General features: G+C 37.7%; 1 protein-coding gene across 1 annotated transcript; it reads left to right on the forward strand.

Annotated features, from left to right (window-relative positions):
- Window positions 1–16,534: 16,534 nt before the first annotated feature.
- Window positions 16,535–19,010, forward strand: LOC107646695 (pyruvate kinase 1, cytosolic-like). Its single transcript, XM_021104276.2, has 7 exons — window positions 16,535–16,758; window positions 16,845–16,851; window positions 17,382–17,462; window positions 17,740–17,829; window positions 18,126–18,270; window positions 18,454–18,542; window positions 18,915–19,010. Exons 1-7 carry the CDS (start codon window positions 16,535–16,537, stop codon window positions 19,008–19,010), a joined length of 732 nt encoding a protein of 243 aa, XP_020959935.2.
- Window positions 19,011–24,551: the final 5,541 nt, after the last annotated feature.

Here is a 24,551-nt window from a genome sequence, read left to right on the forward strand (position 1 = left end):
CTGTCCCTTTTCTGTCTCTTATTTCTATATCAAACTATTGCAGAAGCAACACCCATCTTATGAGTCTGGATTTTGAATCCTGCTTTGTGAGGAGATATTTTAGAGCAGTATGATCAGTGTACACAATCACTTTTGATCGTACTAAATAAGATCTGAACTTGTCAATGGCATAAACCACTGCAAGTAACTCCTTTTCTATGGTTGTGTAATTCTTCTGTGCATCATTTAAAACAAGGCTAGCATAATAAATGACATGCAGAAGCTTGTTATGCCTCTGTCCCAATACTGCACCAATGGCATGGTCATTGGCATCACACATTAGTTCGAATGGTAATGTCCAGTCTGGTGCAGATATAACTGGTGCTGTGACCAGCTTACCTTTCAGAGTTTCGAACGCCTACAGACACTCCGCGTCAAAAATAAATGGTGTGTCAGTAACTAGTAGATTGCTTAGAAGTTTTGCAATTTTTGAAAAATCCTTTATAAACCTCCTATAAAATCCTGCATGCCCCAAAAAGCTTCTGATTGCCTTAACATTGGTAGGTGGTGGTAATTTTTCAATTACCTCTACCTTAGCTTGATCCACCTCTATTCCCTTGTTTGAAATTTTGTGCCCAAGGACAATTCCTTCAGTCACCATAAAGTGACATTTCTCCCAGTTTAAAACCAGGTTAGTCTCTTGGCACCTTTTCAGAACAAGTGCTAGATGGTCAAGACAGGAGCTGAATGAGTCTCCAAATACTGAGAAGTCATCCATGAAGACTTCCAGAAATTTCTCTACCATATCAGAGAAGATAGAGAGCATGCACCTCTGAAAGGTTGCAGGTGCATTACACAGACCAAATGGCATCCTTCTGTAGGCAAATACTCCAGAAGGACATGTGAATGTTGTTTTCTCTTGGTCCTGAGGATCTACTACAATTTGGTTGTAACCTGAATAGCCATCCAAAAAGCAGTAGTATTCATGACCTGCTAGCCTCTCTAGCATCTGGTCTATGAATGGTAAAGGAAAATGATCCTTTCTGGTGGCTGTATTGAGTCTTCTGTAGTCAATACACATACGCCACCCTGTAATTGTTCTTGTAGGAACCAGTTCATTCTTTTCATTATGAACCACTATCATGCCTCCTTTTTTGGGGATAACTTGGACAGGGCTCACCCATGGGCTATCAGAAATAGGATAAATAATTCCAGCCTCCAATAACTTAGTGACCTCTTTCTGCACCATCTCTTTCATGGCTGGATTTAACCGCTTCTGTGGTTGAACCACTAGCTTAGCATCATCCTCCAATAGGATCTTGTGCATGCATCTTGCTGGGCTAATACCCTTAAGATCACTTATGGACCACCCAAGAGCTGTCTTGTGTGTCCTTAGCACCTGAATTAGTGCATTCTCTTCCTGTGGATTTAAAGCAGAGCTTATGATCACCGGAAAAGTGTCACCTTCTCCCAGAAATGCATATTTCAGGGATGGTGGTAGTGGTTTGAGCTCGAGTTTAGGAGGCTTATCCTCTTCCTGAGGAGTTTTCAGAGGTTCTTTCGTTCTCTCTGGTTCCTCCAGATCAGGCTGAACATCCTTAAAAATGTCCTCTAGCTCTGATTCGAGACTCTCAGTCATATTGACCTCTTCCACCAAGGAGTCAATAACATCTGCGCTCAGGTAGTCTTTTGGTGTGTCTAGATGCTGCATAGCTTTGAAAGCATTCAACTTAAACTCATCCTCATTGACTCTCAGAGTTATCTCTACTCTTTGGACGTCAATGAGGGTTCGTCTAGTTGCTAGGAAAGGTCTTCCTAGAATGAGAGTTGCACTCTTGTTCTCCTCCTTTTTCAGCACTACAAAGTCAGTAGGAAAGGCAAATGGCCCAACCTTGACAATCATGTCCTCAATTATGCCTGATGGGATTTTGATGGAGCCATCAGCAAGTTGGAGGCATATCCGGATTGGTTTAACTTCATCAGTCAAACCAAGCTTTTTGATAGTGGATGCAGGTATTAGGTTGATACTTGCCCCAAGGTCACACAGAGCTGTCTTGGAATAAGCATCCTCTAATGTGCATGGTATCATAAAACTTCCGGGATCTTTAAGCTTCTCTGGTAAGCTTTTCAGAATGACTGCACTGCATTCTTCAGTGAGGAAAACTTTTTCAGTTTCTCTTCAATCCTTCTTATGGCTTAAGATCTCTTTCATGAACTTAGCATAAGAGGGTATTTTCTCAAGTGCCTCTGCAAACGGAATCTTTATTTCAAGAGTCCTGAGGTAGTCTGCAAAGCGGGCAAATTACTTATCCTGTTCCGCTTGGCGGAGTTTCTGAGGATAAGGCATCTTGGCTTTATATTCTTCAACCTTGGTTGCTGCAGGTTTATTTCCTACAGAAGTGGTTGGAGAAGCCTGCTTAAGGGGGTTGTTATCAGCACTTGCAAGTGTCTGACCCCTTTGTGGCGTTTGAATGCCAGAATTGGGGGCTGCATGGGCGTTTAATGCCAGATTGCCACCCTTTTCTGGCGTTTGGACACCAGAATTAGCTGTCCTTTGGGCATTTAACGCCACTTTTTTACCCTTTTCTGGCGTTTGAACGCCAGAATCATTCCTCTCTGGGCTCTTACTGTCCTCAGAGGGATTTTGGGCAGTGGTTTGGTTATCCTTTGTCAGTTGTTCCTTTCTTGGCCTCCTGCTACCTTGGATTGATACATTCAGTATTTTCCCACTCCTTAATTGAACAGCTTGGCATTCTTCTGTTATCTGTTTAGATAGCTGCTATCTTGTCTGATCCAATTGTGCTTCCATACTTTGGTTAGAATTTTTAGTGTCTTGGAGCATCTCTTTGAATTATGCGAATTGGTTTGTTATGATACGTAATTGCTGATTGAGTTCAACAACTTGTTCTTGAGGACTAAGTTCAGTGGATACTGCTTTAGCCTCTTTTTTCAGGGCTTCACTTCTCAAGTACAGATACTGATTTCTAGCAACTGTATCAATGAGCTCTTGAGCCTCTTCAATTGTCTTTCTCATATGTATAGATCTACCAGCTGAGTGATCTAGAGATATTTGAGCTGTTTTTGTAAGCCCATAGTAAAAGATGTCTAACTGCACCCACTCTGAAAATATTTCAGAGGGGCATTTTCTTAGCATCCCTCTGCACCTCTCCCAGGAATTATAAAGGGATTCATCATCCTCTTGTTTAAAGCCTTGGATGTCCAGCCTTAGCTGTGTCATCTTTTTTGGAGGGTAATATTGATTCAGGAATTTGTCTGATAACTATTTCTATGTTCTTATGCTTGCTGTGGGTTGGTTATTTAACTACCTCTTAGCTTGATCTTTTACAGCAAATGGAAACAGTAATAATCTGTAGACATCCTGATCCACTTCTTTATCACGTACTGTGTCAGCAATTTGTAAGAACTGTGCCAGAAACTCAGTAGGTTCTTCCTGTGAAAGACCGAAATACTGGCGATTTTGCTGCACCATGATAATGAGCTGAGGATTTAGCTCAAAACTGCTTGCTCTGATGGGGGTATACAGATACTACTACCATATGCAGCAGTAATGGGGTTAGCATATGACCCCAGAGTCCTTCTAGACTGTTCATTTCCACTTAGGTTCATGATAGAAAAAAAAAAGGGAATTGATGTAAATTGCAAATAAAATATATTTTTATTTTTATTTTATTTAATTAAAAATAGCCGAATAAATAAAAAAAAGTAAGGTAAAATAAAATAATTGGAAAATAAAATATAAATTTCAAAAACTAAAAGAAAAAGAAAAAAAAATTGAAAATTAAAGTAATCAATTAGTATAAAAAAAATTTGAAAAACTTTGGATATGATTTTTGAAAAAGATTTTGAATTTTGAAATTTTAAAACTAAGATGAGATAAAATAAAAATTTTAAAATAAAAATCTGAATTTTTTAAATGAAATTTTTGAAAATTCAGTTAAATAAATAGAAAAGATATTTTTGAATTTAGTGAGGAAAGAGAAAAATAACAAAATGACACCAAACTTAGAATTTTTAGATCAAAACAAAGAAAATAAACAAGAAAACATTGAATGTCAAGATGAACACCAAGAACACTTTGAAGATCAGGATGAACACCAAGAACAAATTTAAAATTTTTTTAAGAAAATAGAAACACAAAGGACACCAAACTTAAAAATTTTTATATTTTGGACACTAGTAATTCGAAAATGTATAAGATAAACAGCAACAGTCACCAAACAAGAAATTTTAAAGATCAAATAAGGAAAATTATCAAGAACAATTTGAAGATCAATAAAGAACTAAGAACATATAATTCGAAAATTGAAAGAAAAATAAAATCATGCAATTGACACCAAACTTAAAATATGAAACTAAACTCAAACAGAAGACTAAATTATGAAGTTATTGGTTTTTTTAAAAATTTTCGAAAATAGTTTAGAAAAATAAAATAAGGATTTTAAAATTTTAACCAAAAACAATAATAGAAGACTCAATGTTAGTGACTCTAAACCAAAAAGACAAACTTTTCCTAATCTAAGAAACAAAATAAACCGTCAGTTGTCCAAACTCGAACAATCTCCGGCAACGGCGCCAAAAACTTGGTGCACGAAATTGTGATTACACTTTTCACAATTCCGCATGACTAACCAGCAAGTGCACTGGGTCGTCCAAGTAATACCTTACGTGAGTAAGGGTCGATCCCACGTAGATTGTTGGCTTGAAGCAAGCTATGGTTATTTTGTAAATCTTAGTCAGGAAATTAATGATAAGAGTGGTTATATTTATGAAAAAATAAATAACATAAAATAAATAGTACTTGTGATTCAGTAATGAGAAACAGGCTGAGGTTCCGGAGATGCTCTGTCATCTGAATTTCTGCTTTTCTACTGTCTTCTTCTCCAAACATGCATGGCCTCCTTCCATAGCAGGCTGTATGATCCTCTCAGATGAAAAATACCAACCGCTGTCACCGCATGGCTAATCATCTGTCGGTTCTCACTAGCGTCGAAATAGGACCATTATCCTTTTGCACATTGTCACTGCGCCCAACATTTGCGAGTTTGAAGCTCGTCATAGTCATCCCCTTCCAGATCCAACTCGGAATACCACAGACAAGGTTTAGACTTTCCGGATTTCAGGAATGCTGCCAATGATTCTAGCCTATACCACGAAGGTTCTAACCTCCAGACTCGGTCCATGGATTAGAAACCCAAGAGATACGCACTCAAGCTGTCACCCAATGACTACGTTGAGCTCAGATAGAATGGAGTGGTTGTCAGACACGCGTTCATAGGGTTGAGGATAATGATGAGTGTCACGGATCATCATATTCTCCATATTGAAGTACGAGTGAGTATCTTAGAATAGAATCAAACGTGATTGAATAGAAAACAGTAGTAATTGTATTAATCCATTAAAATACAGCAGAGCTCCTCACCCCCACCTATGGGGTTTAGAGACTCATGCCGTTAAAGGTACAATATGAAATGTAAAAAAAAATGTCATAAGTTCCAAAATGAATCTCTAAAAGTAATTTTTATACTAGACTAGTAACTTAGGTTTATAGAAAATGAGTAACTAAGTGCAGATAGTGCAGAATTCCACTTCCGAGACCCACTTGGTGCGTGCCTGGGCTGAGCTTTCAAGCTTTCACGTTCATATGCCCAAAGCTGGCATTAAACGCCACCCTGAGTGCCAGAATGGTCATTTAACGCCGAAAAAGGTGCCAATTCTGGCGTTTTACGCCAGAAAGTTTTAGGTTGACTTTGGACGCCCAGGATGTCTACTTTCCAACACAATTGAGAGCTACGCCAATTGGACTTCTGTAGCTCGAGAAAATCTATTTCGAGTGCAGGAGGGTCAGAATCCAATAGCATCTGTAGTCCTTTTTCAGCTTCTGAATCAGATTTTTGCTCACATCCCTCAATTTCAGTCAGAAAATACCTGAAATTACAGAAAAACACACAAACTCATAGTAAAGTCCAGAAATATGATTTTTGAATAAAAACTAATAAAAATATAATAAAAAGTAACTAAAACATACTAAAAACTATATAAAAACAATGCCAAAAAGGGTATAAATTATCCGCTCATCATCTACAAAACCATATATTGACAATTATGAGGGACCAACCCATTTAGTCTACTTCTATGCTTGAATGTACGTACAATGTCTACTTCAACGATTGAAGTACATCAAATAGGCTTGATCAACATCAATCCATAAGTCCTAACCTAGCTACTAATTGACTTAGTAGTAGGCTAGTGTCAATGGTTATCAAATTGACCACAAAGGGTTCTCAAATTACCAAATCAATGAGACCCAATGACTCAAGCTCACCCAGTTCCCTTAGCCTAGGCCAAGAGTAAAGAAAAATACTCTAAAACTAGAGAAAATATTTTCACAAACACCTAGAGTGCAATAAAAGTGAACATCACAAAATGCAAGAATTAATGAAAACCATAACTAACAAAATCAAGAAATCAACAATAGCAACTAAGATAAACATAGAAAGACATGGAAACATAAAATTGCATTGAAAGAAAATAGAAATCCAACAAGGGTTCATGAAAGTAAAAATGGCAAAATAAGGAAATTAACACGGAAAACTAAGAAGATTGAGACAATAGAACAATAAAATATAAAGAGAATTGAAATCAAAATAAGAATTAAAAGTTGGATTTGGGTTCAAAAGTATCAGAAATGAGTTGGATTTGGGCCTCCTTGAGCTCAGAAATCGTCCCCAGCGTTTTGCCTTTAGTGAAGTCATGTGCCGCTCGTCACGCGTGCGCGTGGATCACACGTGCACGTCCGTGCGCATCGCTAGCGAATCTCCTTCTCACACATACATGTGGGTGACGCGTGCGCGTGGCCTTGAGTTCAGCAAATCCCCATTTCTTCATGAATTCTCCATTTTTACATGCTTTTTCTTCATTCCTTCAACCCAATATTTGCCTTCTAATCCTGAAATCACTTAACAAACATATCAAGGTATCGAATGGAATTAAAGTGAATTAAAATTAGCGATTTAAAGGCCTAAAAAACATGTTTTTTCTCTTAAGCGCAAATTAGGAGAAATTCACAAAACCATGCTATTTCATTGAATAAATGTGAGAAAATTTGATAAAATCTCCTAAATTCAACACAAGATAAACCACAAAATTGGAGTTTATCACAAGCACCTAAATATTAATAAAAACAACCAAATAACCAAAAAGTAAGATATTTATACTATCAACATATTTACAACAACCAAAAACATAACACCAATTGCATCCCCGGCAACGGCGCCAAAAACTTGATGAAGAAGATTATGACGGTTCGAAAATTTTAGCAAAACAATTCCGTTGTGAAATACTTTTAGCAAAACTTGCTGATTTTCATCTTGTGCGTGCGCACAGAAGGTGTGCGTGAGCACACTCTGAAATACTTTTCTCCTTTATTTTCTTTATGTGTTCTCCCTTTTTGCATGCTTTCTTCCACTTCTACCAAACTATTCATGCCTCTAGGACCTGAAATCACTCAACAAACATATCACTGCATCGAATGGAATAAAAGTAGAATTAAATTGCTCAATTTAAGTACAAAAATGCATGTTTTCACATTTTGGTGGAATTTAGGGATCAAACACAAAAGTATGCTATTTTGGTGAATAAGTGTGAGTTTATGTGATGAAATCCATCCAATTCAAGCAAAAAATTATCATCAAATATAGACTCATCAGGGTGTTACACGCATGACCCCCTGTTTTGCTGAAATTATAAGTTTTCAAGCATTCCTTTAGCTTTCTAAACATCTGTGATACTTATTCAAGATTCCCTAACTAGTGTTTAGGTTTTGGGACAAGCGAGAATGCTTTGGGAGAATTAAAAAGAGGTATTTTCTGTTATGAGTTTAGAGACGATGACTTAGGTTTGTAACGTACTGTGGATGGAATAATTAGAGTAGATTGGTGGAATGGCATGTTGATGGTAAAGTGAAAAAGGAAAGCTAATGCTGATTTGTGAAAGATGGAGGTTGGTTAACCTATTGAATATGAAGAATGATAGCTTATATGAATAGCAGATTATAATGCATTATTATTGATAAGTTGTGATGTGCTTGGCAAGGACGGTGATTAATCCCGCTTGTCGAGATCGTGGCTTTGAGGTATGATAAGGGTAACAATGATATTAAGAGATGATGATGGTTGATGATGATTTCTACTAAGAATGAAGTGAAGTGAGATTGGGGATGAATTTGAGTGAAATCGTGAATTTGGTTTAGAATATGGGATTGAATTGTGTTTGGCAAGGACGGTGGTGTTATCCCGCTTGTTCGTGGTTCTCTCTCTATGGGTGTAGTATGTCGAACACTATATCCTAAGAGTGTGGCAGACACTATATCCCAAGAATGTGTCGGGTACTATATCCCAAGAGTGTGGCAGGTACTATATCTCAAGAGTGTGGAAGTGAAACATAGAGACGGTATCTAGGTTAGCTACCGAATTTGTCGGGTTATGGCAATGTAACCGACACGCGAGCTCATGGCCAGTAGGGTAGGGATTCATCATATGCATTCTTATGTGATTGTTGGTGCACGAATCCCCACACTCCGTACAATAAAATTAAAAGACTTTAACAAAATTAAAGACAATACCTGATCTAGTGAACAAGATAATCCGTCAGTTGTCCAAACTCGAACAATCTCCGGCAATGGCACCAAAAACTTGGTGCATGAATCCCCACACTCTGTACAACTATACCAGCAATTGCACTGGGTCGTCAAGTAATACCTGAGCGAGTCAGGGTTGATCCCACAAGGATTGTGGTTTGAAGCAAGCTATGGTTATCTTGCAGGTCTTAGTTAGGCGGATAGAAGAATTGGTTTGATTGTTTAATAGAGTGAAAAAGGTCTAAAAAAAGGGTATAAAATACTTTATAAATTTGAATGGAATCAGTAATAGGAATTGGCTAAGGATTAGAGTTGCTTTGTCTTTCTGAATTAACTCTGGTATTACTGTCTCCTTTGCTTGCGAATGATTTCTTCTATGGCAGACTGTATGTGATCAACACCGTATGGCCGCGGTCATCAATCTCACTACAAGAAAAATACCCATTCAGCCACACTTTTTTTAAACTACATTTGAAAAGCGTAGCCTATTCTAGGAATAGGCTACGCTTTTCTCCGTGTTGCCTTTTTATAAGAGAAAAGGATACACAAATGTGGCATCATTTAAAACGCGTAGCCTTAGGTATTATAGAAATCACTTATAAAGCGTAGCCGTAGGTTGACATCTATAGGTTCACTTTTCGTATCAAAGGAGACGCTTTTAAAGGATAGCCTATTTGTTAAGTTTTAGGTGCTTTTTAAAAGTGATGCCTAATGTATGTAGAGCCAAAAACTTAACACTTAGTAAATTTTCTTCCTCATTTTCGTGAAAGCAAACCGATGACACTTAGTAAAATTTTTGCCATTCCCTCCAAATCTCACTCATCACCTCCAAAGCAGGTTCATCCACTTTCGTAAACCCTCTCACTCCAAAGCACCTTCATCACTCAGTCTCTTCATCACCTTCATCGTGAAGTAGAAACCCTGCCTGCCTCCAAAGCTCACCATCGTCGCCCCCAACTCACTCTCTTCACTCTCGCCATTGACCCTCTCACTCTCGGTCTCGCCATTGACCCTCTCACTCTCGCCATTCCCTCTCACTCTCACTACAAAAAGAAACCCCCACTGACCGTCGCTCCTCTCCGCCATCGCTTGCACTGATCGTCGCTGTGCCGCCCTCACCATCGTCGCTGCGCCGCTCTCACCAGCATCATCTTCGTGCTTCTCATCATCGTGTTCGCTGTGCTCACATCATTGAATAGGTATGTATTGATTTCTATTTGGTTCTGAAATTGCAGAGGCTTAGGGTTCCTATTTTAGGGGTTTTAATTGGGGGTTTAAATCTGCGAAATATGGGTTTGTGAACTGTAATTTGATAATATGCACGCTGTTGTTGATGAAGATGTGTGGTATTTTAGGGTTTGTGAACTGTGATTTAATATATAGCTTGTCTATTTTCTCTGTATTTTTGTTACTGAGACTGAATCCAAATGCAGTGGAGGGTTTTTGATTAAAAAGAGATCACTAGAAACTTACCTGCAATCTTCAGTTAAGAAGTTGAAAGTCTCAATTTTAGGTGTATGAAACAAGACTAAGCTAGTTTTTAAGGAGCCCATTGTCTCTGCTGAACAGGAATAGAGAAAGAATCTGTGTTGGTTCAACATTCTATTAAGGAATGTCAAACAAAGAGAAGGGGTTGCACTCCCCGGAGAGAGATATTGAGAGCTATTTTAAAGAAAAATGATGAAATGATTAAATTAAGAACTAGCTTTGTCTCAAATTGGTTTAATGAGGTATGATAGCTACCAAATACATGAGTTGTGCATCCATTACTATTATTATGTCATTATTAGTAATATATAGTATATACCAATACCTTTTTTTAAGATGTAGTGACCTTTCATGCTTATTTTTCTTTTATATAGTTGACTTATTTTTTTCTTTGATATCATCATTGCCTTAAATATAATTTCATATGTTTGACCATTTCAGAAGAATGGTGTTGTGTTTTCTGTTCTGTTCTGATGTCTTACATTTTATTGTTGCAGGAGTGGCCAGAAGAAGTATATCCTCCTTATGCAAATGGGCCTGCTTATGTAATTTCCAGTGATATAGTTACTTTCATCTTATCTCAACATAAAGATAGGAAGCTAAGGGTTAGTTTCCTTAATATTCTTTTTACTTCTGAATTTTATAGTGATATAGTTACTTTCATCTTATCTCACAATTTTGTATTCATCAGTCATCACTACTGGAACAACATATCCAATATTTCTCTTCTGTACACTGCTCATCCCTAACATCAGCAACCCACATTTTTAAACATTATTACTGCCAATCTGTTCATCCCTGTGATTGAGCAATTATTTGCCAGCCAGAAGAAAAATGGGACAAAATAGTCTATTTTGAGGTGTTGCATAACACGAGTCTTCAAAAAAGCATTGAACAATTAAATATACCACATGCTACATAAACCATGAAGGGTCATCGCTTACTAAACTCAAACTTAGTTAATGACTATAATACAAGTGAAAGGTTTAAGAATGGTGTTGGAAGAGAGACGGAAATTTTTATAGGTCAAGAATGGTGTTGGAAGAAGGTAGATGGTAGTTTGGTGTGGATGGTAAGGAGATGGGAACAAAAATGACTTTTAAATTTTTTTGGTCTTTATTTTTACCAAACAAGATTTTGACAATTTAGTATGTCTCTATCCCTAATGTCACCATCTCCGTCTCTGTTTGAAGCAAAGGGGAGTGATTTGGTCAGTTTCTTAACACAATTATGGTGTTAAATTTATTAGGATATTCTAGCTAATGCATTTTATCTAGTATGTTTACTTCTAATTGCTCTCGATCAGGTGGATATATATGAGTCGAGGACTTTTATTGGTGGAAAAGTTGGTTCTGTTGTTGATAAGAAAGGAAACCAAATTGAAATGGGATTTCTTACAAATAGAAGTTGGTAAACGGATTTTATTGATCCCGTCTTTGAAATTCTCCAACCCCTCTGTTTATTTATGGTCTGAGAAGTTAAAAAATATTACATATATAACCCTAGGAAACTTTGCCTAAGCAAAATTGATCAATTTTTCATGCCCATTGTGTTTAGGATTTGAAAAGCCATGCTTTATAGATGAATCCTTTGTTTTGCTTTTTTATCATATTATCCTTCTCCTTAAATCTTAATGAAATTATTCTTTTATAAAAAAGATAAAAAAATATCTATTGTGTTTAACTTAAAATATGTTTTATTAATCCATCATATTTTTTCAAAACCTCTGCTGATCTGAGCTTATTTTCTAATGTGCAGTCCCAGAAGAATACACAGGTGTGCTGTAAACTCTGTAGATAAAGGTTGAAGACTTCTTTAGGTACTTTTTCTCAGATGATGCTGTAAACTTCCATGAGTCTTTCCATAAAAGATGTGGTGATAAAGGTAGCCTACATGAAACAACTATGAAACCTCTACATTTAAAAAATCATCTTTAATTTTGTATGCTTTGCTGGTTGTGAGTATGGTTTAAAGAGAAAAATTTAAGATGACTAATACTTGTCAATACACCTTAATGTTTTGTCGAGGATGATTTTTTCATTTTCCCCCCTCCCCTTTCAGACTTCAAGTGTAGTTCGTGACGTCCTCAAGAGAAATTTGGGTATGCTCGTGAACTATCTTTCAACATCCAATAAGACTTTATCTTGGTATGTTTCTGCCAGCTTTATTTCTCTTTTCTATCTGAGGTTCAACTAAAATTTTGAATGAAGCCAAAGTGAATGCCTAATATGGGGGCTTATGTACAGAGAAATATATGAACATATTGATGAGTTACAAAATTCCATTTCATGGAAAAAATGATTGAGTAGCGCATGCTTTAAGTAGTTAAGTTTGAAGTTATTAATTCAAATTAAGTAAATATAAGATAGAAAAAATTATTAAATCTAAGATCCTGAGCATATGTCCTTTGATGAAGCAATAATAAGATCTTTGATGCATCCCTATGATTTTTAAAAACTTAGTAAACTGTTCCTATAGAGACCTGCCAGTGGACATAATTGTGTTTCCTTTTCAGGAGCAAAATTTGGTGGCTCACCCAGCACCACCAGCGTCTGCTGTCTTTGCCTAATGTTTCACAAATTCCTTTTCTTCGATTCTACCTGCTGCTATTCTGTCCTGTGCTATCCGGTTCTGCCCTAATTTCCACCTTCTTTTAGGTTGTCTTTTTTTTCCTGCCCTATTTTGTTGTTTTGCCGTTATCTCTTGAATAATTTAATTGCTGCTGCTGCTGGGTCCCAAATCTGTTTGATTATATCAATTTAATTCTTGCTAAATGATGATTGTGCTGAATTTGTGGTTAAATGGTTGCATGGCAATTACAATTTTTTTGTCTGTAATTTTTACAGTTATTTTGGTTTAGTTGTTTGAGCTGGTAGCAGTGTTGTGCTAACTGTTAAGAATCATTTAATACATGGATTAATTCTGGAATCTCGATAAACAAACCTATAAACAAACCTTTTCATATTTGCTCAGGGGCTGTTATTTCCAGCAAGGTATGGAAGTTAAGATGGAAATGAAGGTGGATGATGCATATAGGAAGTCAATGGAGACAGTGTTGAATTGGATATAAGATACTGTAAATCTTAACAAGAGTCAAGTTTTCTTTCGTACATATGCACCCGTGCACTTCAGGTTTGTAATTTGTTGCAACAATTGTTATGATTTATATTTTGCCTTCCAAGTTTTACATATATTTATCCAATAATGTATGAACAGAAGTGGAGATTGGAGAAGCGGTGGAAGTTGTCATTTGGAAACACTGCCAGAGCTTAATATGTCATTAGTGCCTAATGATAACTGGTCACAATTCAAAATAGGCAATTCATTGCTATCATCATATAAAAACATCACTGAACTTGTCAAGTTGAAAATATTGAATATAACAGAGATGACAGCTCAGAGAAAAGATGGACACTCATCAATCTACTATCTTGGTCCGAATGGCGGCACGGCGGCACTCCATCGGCAAGATTGCAGCCACTGGTGTCTGCCCGGTGTACCTGATACATGGAATGAGCTGCTTTATGCAATGTTCATGAAACATGAAGGCTTCTCATAGCAAGGAACTTCAAAGAGTCATGGAAGCATTATATACAGCAATTCTTTTTTATTTGTCTTGGGTAGCAAGGACTCGCAAATTGTTCTCAGTAGTCTCAAAAAGACGCTAACACGTAGAATAGAATTATGTATTCATTTAAAGAAATTATTTAGTATAATTATGTATTTATTTTTATTTTATAATATTCAATTCATTCAAATAAAAATGCAAAATTATTATACATGTAATAATTAATCATATATATATGTATATATATATATATATATATATATATATATATATATATATATATATATATATAGAAAATAAAAAAAAACAATGAGGGACCTAAGGCTACACTTATATACAGTAGCTATAGTATACAAAAAAAAGAGGGATCTAGGGCTACGCTTATAAAAAGTAGCTATGGTATACAATGTGGCTACGCTTTACAAGTGATGCACTAGCGTTGAAAAGCGTAGCCTATTCTGGAAAAATGAAAGCTGAAAAGCGTAGCCTTTGATCCTGGACAGCATCACTTGAAAAGCGTAGCCTATTTCCAAACGCCAAAAGCGTAGCCCTTGGTGCAGAAAAGCGTAGCCTTTGAGAATAGGCAATAGCCAAATAGGAATCACCCCAAAAAGCGTAGCCGTAGCCCAAAAAGCGTAGCCGTAGCCTAAGGCATCATTTTTTTTTCACTTTTAGCTACACTTTTCAAGTGTACCTGAATGGGTGTTTTTCTTGTAGTGTCTCCTCTGTTTCAGATTAAATGCCGTATGGCCGCGGTCATCCAATCTGAACGAGGGTGAAGCTCTAGCAGTTCATTCTCTTTGGTGCTCCTACTCAAAACGCCACAGACAAGGTCGAATCTTCCAAATCAGAGAATGCTGCTTCTTTGGTTTCTAGCCTTTACCATAGAGACCCTAATCTCCTCGTAAATCGGTTGAACTGGTGTCTCGAGAAGTCTCTAACGAAGTCATGGATTAGCCATCTGAGAGATGTATAATCAAGCTGGGGTTTCGTGCTTTCTAGCCACGTATTCACACGAACCCAAGTAGACACGGGTGGTTGTCAGGCACACAGTCTTAGTATGATGAACAGAGCTGATTGTCACGGATCATCTTATTCACCATGTTAAAGAACGAGTATACATCTTAGAATTGATCAAACACGGATTGAAGGAAAACAATAATACTTTTATTAATTCATAGGACTCAGCAGGGCACCTCCTCTCAACCACTACAAGAAAAAAGGCCTATATCCACACTTTTTTCTTGCCACGCTTCAAAAGCGTGGCCAAAAGTGGTCAATGGCCACGCTTTTATGAAGGTGGTGGTAGATTAGAGATTTGGCTACTATTTTTTTGCCACGCTTCAAAAGCGTGGCGAAAAGGATCTACGGCCACGCTTTTGTAAGGGTGGCAATTGATTAGAGAAACGGCCACGTTTTTTTTTCTGCCACGCTTCAAAAGCGTGGCCATAGAGAGAAACAAGGACATTTTAAAAGCATGGCGACAGGGTTTCATTACAGCCACGCTTACAAAACGTGGCCATATCCTGGTACTCTTTTAGCACGCTTTAAAAGAGTGGCCAAAGGGTTTTTTTCTGCCACGCTTCAAAAGCGTGTCCGTAGAGAGCTACAGGAATGGTTGAACTGGACAGAGAACCGACCGGTTTAAAAGAAACTTCGTCGTTTTTGCCAAATTTTCTTACTTTCACTCTTGGTTCTGAAGCTCCTTCGTTTCTTTCTCCCTTTCTCCCTCCGTTTCTTTCATTCACAGAAACTCAGCCAAAAAACCCTAGCACTGTAAGCCTACACCACCGCCGCTGCAATAAGTGGCATACTGCTGCCGTCCGTCCGTCTATCTAGCTGCTTCCTCGAGCTCGGCGTCCGTCCTCTTTGTCTGCTCAGTCGCGCTTCCGCCGCCGTTGGTTGTCGCTAACATTCGCGTCTTCGTTCAGCCGTCGTCTTCGTTCGGGTTCTTCGCCGTTCAAGTTTGCTCGGTGTTCACCGTTCGCGTTCACTCGCCGTTCACCATTCACGTTCGCGTTCGTCTGGAAGCTACATTGCCCTGCTTCAAACTCTACGACCAACCCGTGCGCTCCACCTAGCCGTCGAACTGCTCTCTTTGTCGCCGCCGTGAGTTCCCTAAACCCACCACCAGACAATACACTCACACAACACCAATACTCTGCTTGAAAATCTGCAACTTCTTATTTCTATTACAATAAGTAACTATTTGATTTTGCAGTGGTTTGGATTTTTTTCATAGACTGAATTAAAGTATACAATAGTTATGTTCTCTTCTCTATCACATTGATACTAAGCTTTGAATTCTCTTATTTCGTTTCAAGTTTACCGCACTCAACATATTTGATGAAATGCTTTAACCATATTTCGGGTTGGTTTTATCATTTCTAGCTTTTAGAAACTTAGTAAGTTGATTGCATGTGAAATTAGAATAACTGGATCTTAGTAATTAGGAAATTTTAGCTGCACAAATAGCATCTTTGTAGAAAATATATTAGCATGATGATTCCACTTGCATTAGTGTTCTTCTAGTAAATTTAACTGTTAGTGTGAACTTGTTAATTTGCTAATTGTTCTTGTGCTGTTGTTCTGTTGTTCTTCTGTTATTTTTATTTTTTTTTTGTTGTGATTTTCTGTTTTTGAACCTGTTAAGTTGATAATTTGCTAAATTATTGGGCTTTTGTTGTTTTAATTTGCTAAATTGTTAGGTTTCTCAGATCCTTACATTAATGTTTTGGTATTTACATTTTGACAATTATCCTTCTCGATAGAGCCCCCTCCATCCGTAGAGTCGTAGACCGTAGCGCGTCCCTACATCCTCCTCCATTCGCGGTGCCCTTCTCATGCCCCGCCATCCTTCTCACGCAATCCGCGGCGGTGGCACGTTCCTCGTCACCAAGTCGCGAGTCCCTACCGCGGTGCTCTTCTCCGTCGCAGAGAGCGCCATCGTCCAAGAAGCCCTCGCCGCCCCCAAGCACCTCTCCACGGCCAAGAAGACCGCCGTCACCAAGCACCTCCTTTGTCTATCTCTGTCACCAAACAGCCCTCTCCGTCGCCAAGAAAGACTGTAAGCACTTTATATTCAGTTGCGATTTTGTAATTGTTGTGGTTGACTTTGTTATCTAAAGACTGTAAGCACTTTATTTTCTGCAGTTCTCTAGTATTCTCTTGGTTGCTATTCTTGATTCTTGATTTTCATTATGATTTTTTACTACTGCTATTTTTTTCCTGTTTTGTACTTGATTTTTGGTTCTTGATTTTTTCCTGCATCTATTTTTTATTGCTCGTTTCTGTTCTTGATTTTTGTTCTTGTATTTTGTCTGCATCTATTTTTCACTGCCAGTTTCTATTATGTTCTTGATTCTTGATTTTTGTTGATTTTGAATTTGTTCTCTAACTTTTGTGGTTGCAGTTTTTTAATTATTTGATTTTAATTTGTTGTTTGGTGTTCTCATGTCAATTTTGGTTTAGTGCTCTCTGTTCTTATTTTATTTTATTTTATTTTTGATCACTCAAGTTTCGATCCCAGAATTGTACAATGGAGGTAATTTCTGCATTTGAGTCGCCTTTTTGAATGATTCATGTATCATTGCACACATAATGTTTGTCTCTGACTCCTGGCCTAAAAAATATATTTCCTTAGAGTTTAGGGGCTGTTTTATTTAATTTTTAATCATTTGTTTATTTCAGGTTATTAGCACCTGTGGAGTCAAAAACAAAATTGATTTTCTGTCACTTTCATATAATCGTCATGCCGAAGATGTTCGCCAGGTTATTTCGAGTCTAATGCCCTTTTCTTCAGTTCAGTGATTTCAAAATCATAATTGATAATCTTTCTATTGCTCAGCTTTGCTATTAACATACTTTTTATGTTGTAATTCAGGCCCGTGAATTCCTTTCCAAATTGGGTGATCTCAGCCAGACCCAAATTTTTGCTAAGATTGAAATGTTGAGGTGATTTTGATGTCTTCATAGTGTTAACTTTTCTCTTTTAAGATATACTCTTATTGACTATGCTGATTCAATCTTATGTCTGTGTTGAAATTAGGGCCTGACCCATTTTGATGAGATTCTACGAGAAGCTGATGGTATTATCCTATCTCATGGTAATTTGGGCATTGGTCTTCCACCAGAGAAGGTTAGTTTTGCCTTTGAAATTCATTTTGTTGTTTGAATGACTCATGTTGTGGGTGTAAATAGCTATGTTTGGGGTCATGTGGATAATGCATTTGATATTTGAATAAATTAAAACAAATGGATGCTTCCATATGTTTAAAAAAGGTTTAAAATAGTGCATCTAATGTTACAAATTTTCTTTGAACTGAACCACATTTATTATTGTTGCCTCTGCCATGCTTCTTATTGTAAATGTATAATTATATTTGCTTTGTGAATGGAAAGTCAATGTTAATTAATTTTGATTTGCTTTTGTAGGTGTTCTTATTTCGAAAATCTGTCCTATACAAGTGTAATATGGCTGGAAAACCTGCTGTACTTACACGTGTTGTGGACAGTATGATTGACAACTTAAGACCCACTCGTGCTGAAGCCACTGATGTTGCCAATGCTGTTTTGGATGGTAAGTTACCAGCTGTATGATGCCACATGTAATGATTAAGCCCTTTTTTTTTTGAATTTACTGATCCCATTTTTCGTGCGCTTGAAGCTGTAACTGTATTCTTCTGAATGATTTTTGGTTTCTATCTTCAGTTATAACTACTTATTGGGTTCATGTTTGTTGAATTTTTAAACAAACATACAGGCAGTGATGCAATACTTCTGGGTGCTGAGACCTTGCGTGGGTTGTACCCTATTAAGACTATTTTCACTTTTGGCAGAATTTGTTCAGAGGTAATTTCATTTCATATCTCAGTGGAATAATCAATAATACACTATGGTATGACTGACCTGAGTTCATGCAAGTAGATTTCCATGATATTAACAAGCAAAATGAGAACAATTAGAAGATTAGTTTAGTCATTTAGATTCATCTTCAACCTTAGCACATTATAATATTAACAGAAGTCAGAACATAGATTCATTTTTATTATTTTCTCTTACTGTCTTATGGTGATTTATCTTGTATAGCATTAGATCTGCACTACTTTTGCCAATTGCTTGATTGAAATCCTCTGAATCATATGAAATGTTCTCCCGTTTTAATTGTCACTGAAAGTGTTACTGTTGGCTGATATTTCTGCCTTTTATTTCATGTCCTTATAGGCTGAGAAGGTTTTCAATCAAGACCTCTATTGGCAGTGTTACAGAAAGATAAGTTCAATCCCAGATTCTATGTTGCTGCTGCTACTGATAATATGAGTCTTCAAAAGGCTCAGTTGCTGGAGAATTCATTGGCAGATCAGGTGAATTTTTTTTACTCCAGAACCTCCATTTATTTTATTTTATTTTTTGTGAACTTTGTTTCAGTTTTGCCATGTGTGTGCTTCGAGTTTTGGTTAACTTTTTCTTTCTTTGATGGGCAAGGGTTTTGGAATTGTTCAATGTATATTGAGTGTTTAGTCAAATTGAATTGCTGATATATGCAGAGAGTGTGCTATCCTGCAATACCAGATGGCCATGAGATTAGGAAAACCAAGTTAAAGACCATGATTGAAGTATCTCAAGGCAGCGAATAAGGTTTTGTTAGACTTCTGGTGGAGTAAAGAGGACTTGCCAATTTTTGACATATTTGGAAAAGGCGCATTATTAAAAGTGGAAGAAGCTTTTGTTAATTCAAGTTTGACTTGTGCATATCAGAATGAGGATTCAGTGCTCCAGATTCTTTCCATGTTGTATGAATTCACAAGTTAAGGCATCTGTTCTTGAAACTCCAGATGCCGGTGGGTAAAATCATACCATAACCATAGTGGATTGTGTTGTTCTGGTTGTGTGACAAGAAGTTCTGATTTATGATGGATGTTTATTTGAGTTTTGGTCCAGAAAATGAGGACACAAGTGAGGTCAGTAACTGGCCTATGTTTTGTGAATTTTCTCTAGAGTAACTGACGAAGAATGCTTGAAGATATTAAAGAATTGCTGGAAGGCTATACACTAAATGATGGATATTGAAGTATTAGATAGCATTGTATTTTTTGCTCAAGTTGAAAAGCTTGTTGAGAAATTAGAGTTTTGAACCCGAGATTTATTTTGTATTTGATTATTAATGTATAAAACAATTATAGCAATAATTATATATGTTAGTAATTACTGTTTGATTTGTCTTGTAATAAAAATTGCATACTGGTTTGGTAATAAAAAAGGACTGAAAATTTATATTGTGTAGTGATAAAGGAAAAGTCAAAAAGGATTTTTTTTTTTTTTAATTTGATAAGGCTATCGCCACGCTTTAAAAACGTGGCCGTATCTCTCTCTATCGCCACGCTTTAAAAGCGTGGTTGTATCTCTCCCTATCGCCATGCTTTAAAAGCGTGGCTGTATCTCTCCCTGTCGCCACGCTTTAAAAGCGTGGCCATATCTCCCACCTATAGCCACGCTTTTAAAAGTGGCAATTTGTAAAAAAGCATGGCAAAAAAAAGCGTGGCGATAGATTGAAAAAAGCATGGCGGTAGCTCAAAAAGCGTGGCGAAAAGCTATCGCCACGCTTTTTTCAGCTTTTCTACACGCTTTAAAAGCGTGGCAATAGACGTGTTTTCTTGTAGTGAACCTAGGAGGTTTAGAAACTCATACTGATAGAAAATACAATGGTAAAAATGAAAATAATGTGAAAAGTGGCTGAAGATCCATAACAAAGAGTGATCTTCTACTTTAAATACTAAACTAATGACTAGTAAGGGTAAAATAGTATTTTTAGTGCTAAAATCCACTTCTGGGGCCCACTTGGTGAGAGTTTGGGCTGAGCTTTGATAAGCTCCACGTGCTAGGAGGCCTCTAGGGCATTGAACGCTGGATAGCGGGTCCTCTTTGGGCGTTTGGATGCTGGTCTCTTCTCCTTGGGCGCTGGACGCCTGGAAGGGGGCAGGAGGCTGGCGTTGGATGCCAGTTTTGGGCCTTCTAATATGAAGCATAGTATGGACTATTATATATTTCTGGAAAGCTCTGGAAGTCAAATTTCCATAGCCGTTGAGAACGCTCCATTTGGACTTCTTTAGCTCCAGAAAAGCTCTTCCAAGTGCATGGAGGTCAAATTCGGACAGCATCTGCAGTGCTTTCTCTGTCTCTGAATCAAACTTTTGCTCTAACTCCTCAATTTCATCCAGAAAATACTTGAAATTGCACAAAAACATACAAACTCATAGTAGAATCCAAAAATGTGAATTTAACACTAAAATCTATAAAAACTTAATAAAAACTAAACAAAACATACTAGAAACTATATGAAAATGATGCCAAAAAGCGTATAAAATATCCGCTCATCACAACACCAAAATTAGCTGTTGCTTGTCCCCAAGCAACTAAAAAACACAGTAGGATAAAAAGAAGATTAAGATACAATAAATGTCAGAGTTTCCAATGAAGCTCAGTTTCAATTAGATGAGCGGGACTTAGTAGCTTTTTTCTTCTGAATAGTTTTGGCATCTCACTATCCTTTGAAACTCAGAAATGTTGGTCTCTTTAGGAACTTAGAATCCAGATGATATTATTGTCTCTCTTAGTTCAGTTCTTTTTTATTCTTGAACACAGCTTTCAGAGTCTTGGTCGTGACCCTAAGCACTTTGTTTTTTAGTATTACCACCGAATACATAAATGCCACAGACACTTTAACTGGGTGAATCCTTTCGGATTATGATTCAGCTTTGCTAGAATCCCCAGATAGAGGTGTCCAGAGTTCTTAAGCACACTCTTTTTACTTTTGATCACGACTTTAACCGCTCAGTCTCAAGCTTTTCACTTGATACCTTCATGCCACAAACACATGATTAGGGACAGCTTGTTTGAGCCGCTTAGACCAGGATTTTATTCCTTTAGGCCCTCCTATCTACTGATACTCAAAGCCTTGGATCCTTTTACCCTTGCTTTTTGGTTTAAAGGGTTACTGGCTTTTTGCTCTTCCTTTTTGGTTTAAAGATCTATTGGCTTTTTCTGTTTTTTTTCTTTTTTTTTTTTTGCCATTTAATTTTTTTCCTTTTGCAACGTGCTTTTCTTTTTCTTTTTGCTGCTTTTTCTTGCTTCAAGAATCAATTTTTGGATTTTTCAAATTACCAATAATACTTTTCCTTTTTCATCATTCTTTCAAGAGCCAACATTCTAAAATTTCAACTTCAAATATGCACTGTTTATTCATGCATTCAGAAAACAAAAGCAATGCCACCTCATCAAAATAATTAAATTATTCTTATTTTAAACTTGAAATTCATATATCTTTCAATTCTTTTTAATTAAAATTTTCTTTTAAGCAAGGTGAGAGACATATGGAACATTTTATAGCCTTAAGACATAAATGCAAGTGATCATGCAACAAGAACAAGAGCACAGGCAATACAACATAACAGAAAAAAGAAAAATACATCAGAAAATAAGGTAAAGAGAACGAATCCACCTTTAATGGTGGCGGCGAGTACTCCTCCTTGAGGATCCAATGTGATGCTTGATATCTCCAATGTCACTCCTTTGCCTTTGATGCCATACTTAGGAGTTGTAGAAGTCAAAAAGCAAAGCTTTTGCAACACCAAACTTAAGGGTTTTGCTCGACCTCGAGCAAACATGAACAGTGGAAAAGAATAGAGTAGAAGAGGGTGGTGTAAGTGGAGATTCTTTGGGACCTCCTGGTCCTGAGAGGCCAGAGCAATTGAATTCCCTGCCCTCCAAATGGGCGTTGAATGCCCAGCTACTACACCATGGCTGGCGTTCAACGCCAGCAAGACACTCCATCTAGAGTGTTCTGTTTTCATTACTAAACGTTTCTGTTTGCTGTTCTGATCATGGTTGGGTTGCCTCCCAACAAGCTCTTCTTTAATGTCATTAGTTTGACACTCGATTGCTGAATTTCTTCCTCTTCTTTCAGTTGGTTAACAAAAATGACTCCATGGGAGAAGAGGAGGAGATCAGTGCCCTCATATTTGAATTCCTCCTAACAAGCTTTCTTTTAGTGTGATGAGTTTGATTCTCCTTGCTTGTTAGGGTAGGGCTTGTATTGTTTCTCCATCCCCTATGCATTTTCCTCTTGGGACCTTCCTCCTTGGTAGGTGATGACTCCCCAACACTAAACTTAAGTTTGATGTCTAGGAAAACTGTATGAGTTTTCACCAGGGGAGGAGGCTCCAGTATTGTACTCTGCATGGAAGTACCTCCTTTGTCAGGGGGTAGTGGAGGTTGAAGGACCTTGATAACCATGTAATCCTTCTGTAACCTCATCACTAATTCGCCTCTCTCAGCATCAGAGAGGTTTTTTCCAGTAGATAGAGACCATTGTTTCACAACCTCAAAAAAAAGAATATTGATTTGCATCTCTTCAAAGCCTTCCAAGGGTTGTGAGCATTGCTCATCCTTGGTCTCCTTTTGGGGCAACTGAGGGTGTGGTACTTCAGGCTTTCTTCCCATAAGAGGGGCGTGCAACAATGTGCTCCCAGCCTCTTCTTGAGTCTCTTCTTTATTTAGTTCCTCAATAGTGTGTACCATCTGAGGCTCAGCCTCCTTGGTACTAATGAGGGCCAGACACTCTTCTCTTAGATTCACTTCTGTATCTCTGAGAGGAGTGTTAGGGTGTCTCTGCAGTTTCTGAGGAAGGTTCCTCTAAATGACTGCATTGCACTCCTTATTAAGAGCTATTGTCTCTATTTCCCTCCAATCCCTCTTGTTGTTTAGTATTTCCTTCATGAACTTAGCATATGAAGGCATTTGTTCAAGAGCCTATGCAAAGGAGATTTTGATCTCCAGCTTCTTAAAAGCTTCTAAGAATTTGGCAAATTGCCTATCCTTTTCTTCTTTCTGGAGTCTTTGAAGGTATGGTAACTTGGCCTTGTACTCAAGGGCCATGAGTGGTGCAGGGTGAGTGTCCATAGTGCCTAAAGAAGGGTCACCAACCTACTTAGGAGGGGTGTTCCCAGCACTTACACGTGTCTGGTCTCCCTTGGGCTGGCATTCAATGCCTGGGCTGTTCCCTTCTAGGCGTTGGACGCCCTGGCTGCCATCCCTTTCTGGGTGTTCAACGCCCCTGATGGTACCTTGGGCTGTAGCTTGTTCATCTGCTGCCATTTCTTTCTCTCCCTGTGTCTTACTGTTCTGAGGCTGGGTGTTCAGGTTACTCCCTAATTGAAGAGCTTGGCACTCTTCTCTTATCTGTTCAGACAAGTGCTATCTAGCTTAACTCAACTGTGCCTCTATATTCTTATTAGAGGCTCGGGCTTCTTGCAACATCTCTTGCAATTTCAACGTTTATTGTGCAAGGGAGTGCAGTTGCTGGGTTAATGACTCACTTTGCTCAGGAGGGTCTAACTCAATGGACACTGTCTTAACCTCTCCTTTCACTAGAGTCTCATTAGATGAGTATAGATGCTGATTGCTGGAAACTGTCTCAATAAGCTCGTGAGCTTATTCAATAGTGTTGTTCATGTGGATTGAACCACCAACAGAATGGTCTAAGGACATCTTAGCCATATCTATGAGTCCATAATAGAAGATGTCTAACTTTACCCATCCTGAAAACATTTTAGTAGGGCATTTCCTTAGCATCATCTTGTATCTCATCCAAGCATCATAAAGGGATTCAGTATCTCCTTGTTTGAAGCCTTGGATGTCCAGTCTCAACTGGGTCAGCTTCCATGAGGAAAGTATTGATTCAAAAACTTGTCCACCAGCTGATTCCATATTTTCAAGCTAGACTTGGGTAGGTTATCTAACCACCTCTTTGCCTGGTCTTTAATAACAAAGGAAAAAAGCATCAATCTGTAGACATCCTGGTTT

The sequence above is a fragment of the Arachis ipaensis genome, chromosome B6 (genome assembly GCF_059453495.1).
Source record: "Arachis ipaensis isolate K30076 ecotype BB chromosome B6, ASM5945349v1, whole genome shotgun sequence".
Lineage (NCBI taxonomy): Eukaryota > Viridiplantae > Streptophyta > Magnoliopsida > Fabales > Fabaceae > Arachis > Arachis ipaensis.

What these genes read in the sequence shown, in the direction of transcription:
- LOC107646695 (XM_021104276.2), top strand. Translation starts at nt 16,535, where the DNA reads ATGCCCCGCCATCCTTCTCACGCAATCCGCGGCGGTGGCACGTTCCTC. An exon ending in TTGGTCTTCCACCAGAGAAG is followed by an intron (nt 17,830 to 18,125) that starts GTTAGTTTTGCC and finishes TTGCTTTTGTAG; the next exon opens with GTGTTCTTATTTCGAAAATC. An exon ending in TTGGCAGAATTTGTTCAGAG is followed by an intron (nt 18,543 to 18,914) that starts GTAATTTCATTT and finishes ATGTCCTTATAG; the next exon opens with GCTGAGAAGGTTTTCAATCA.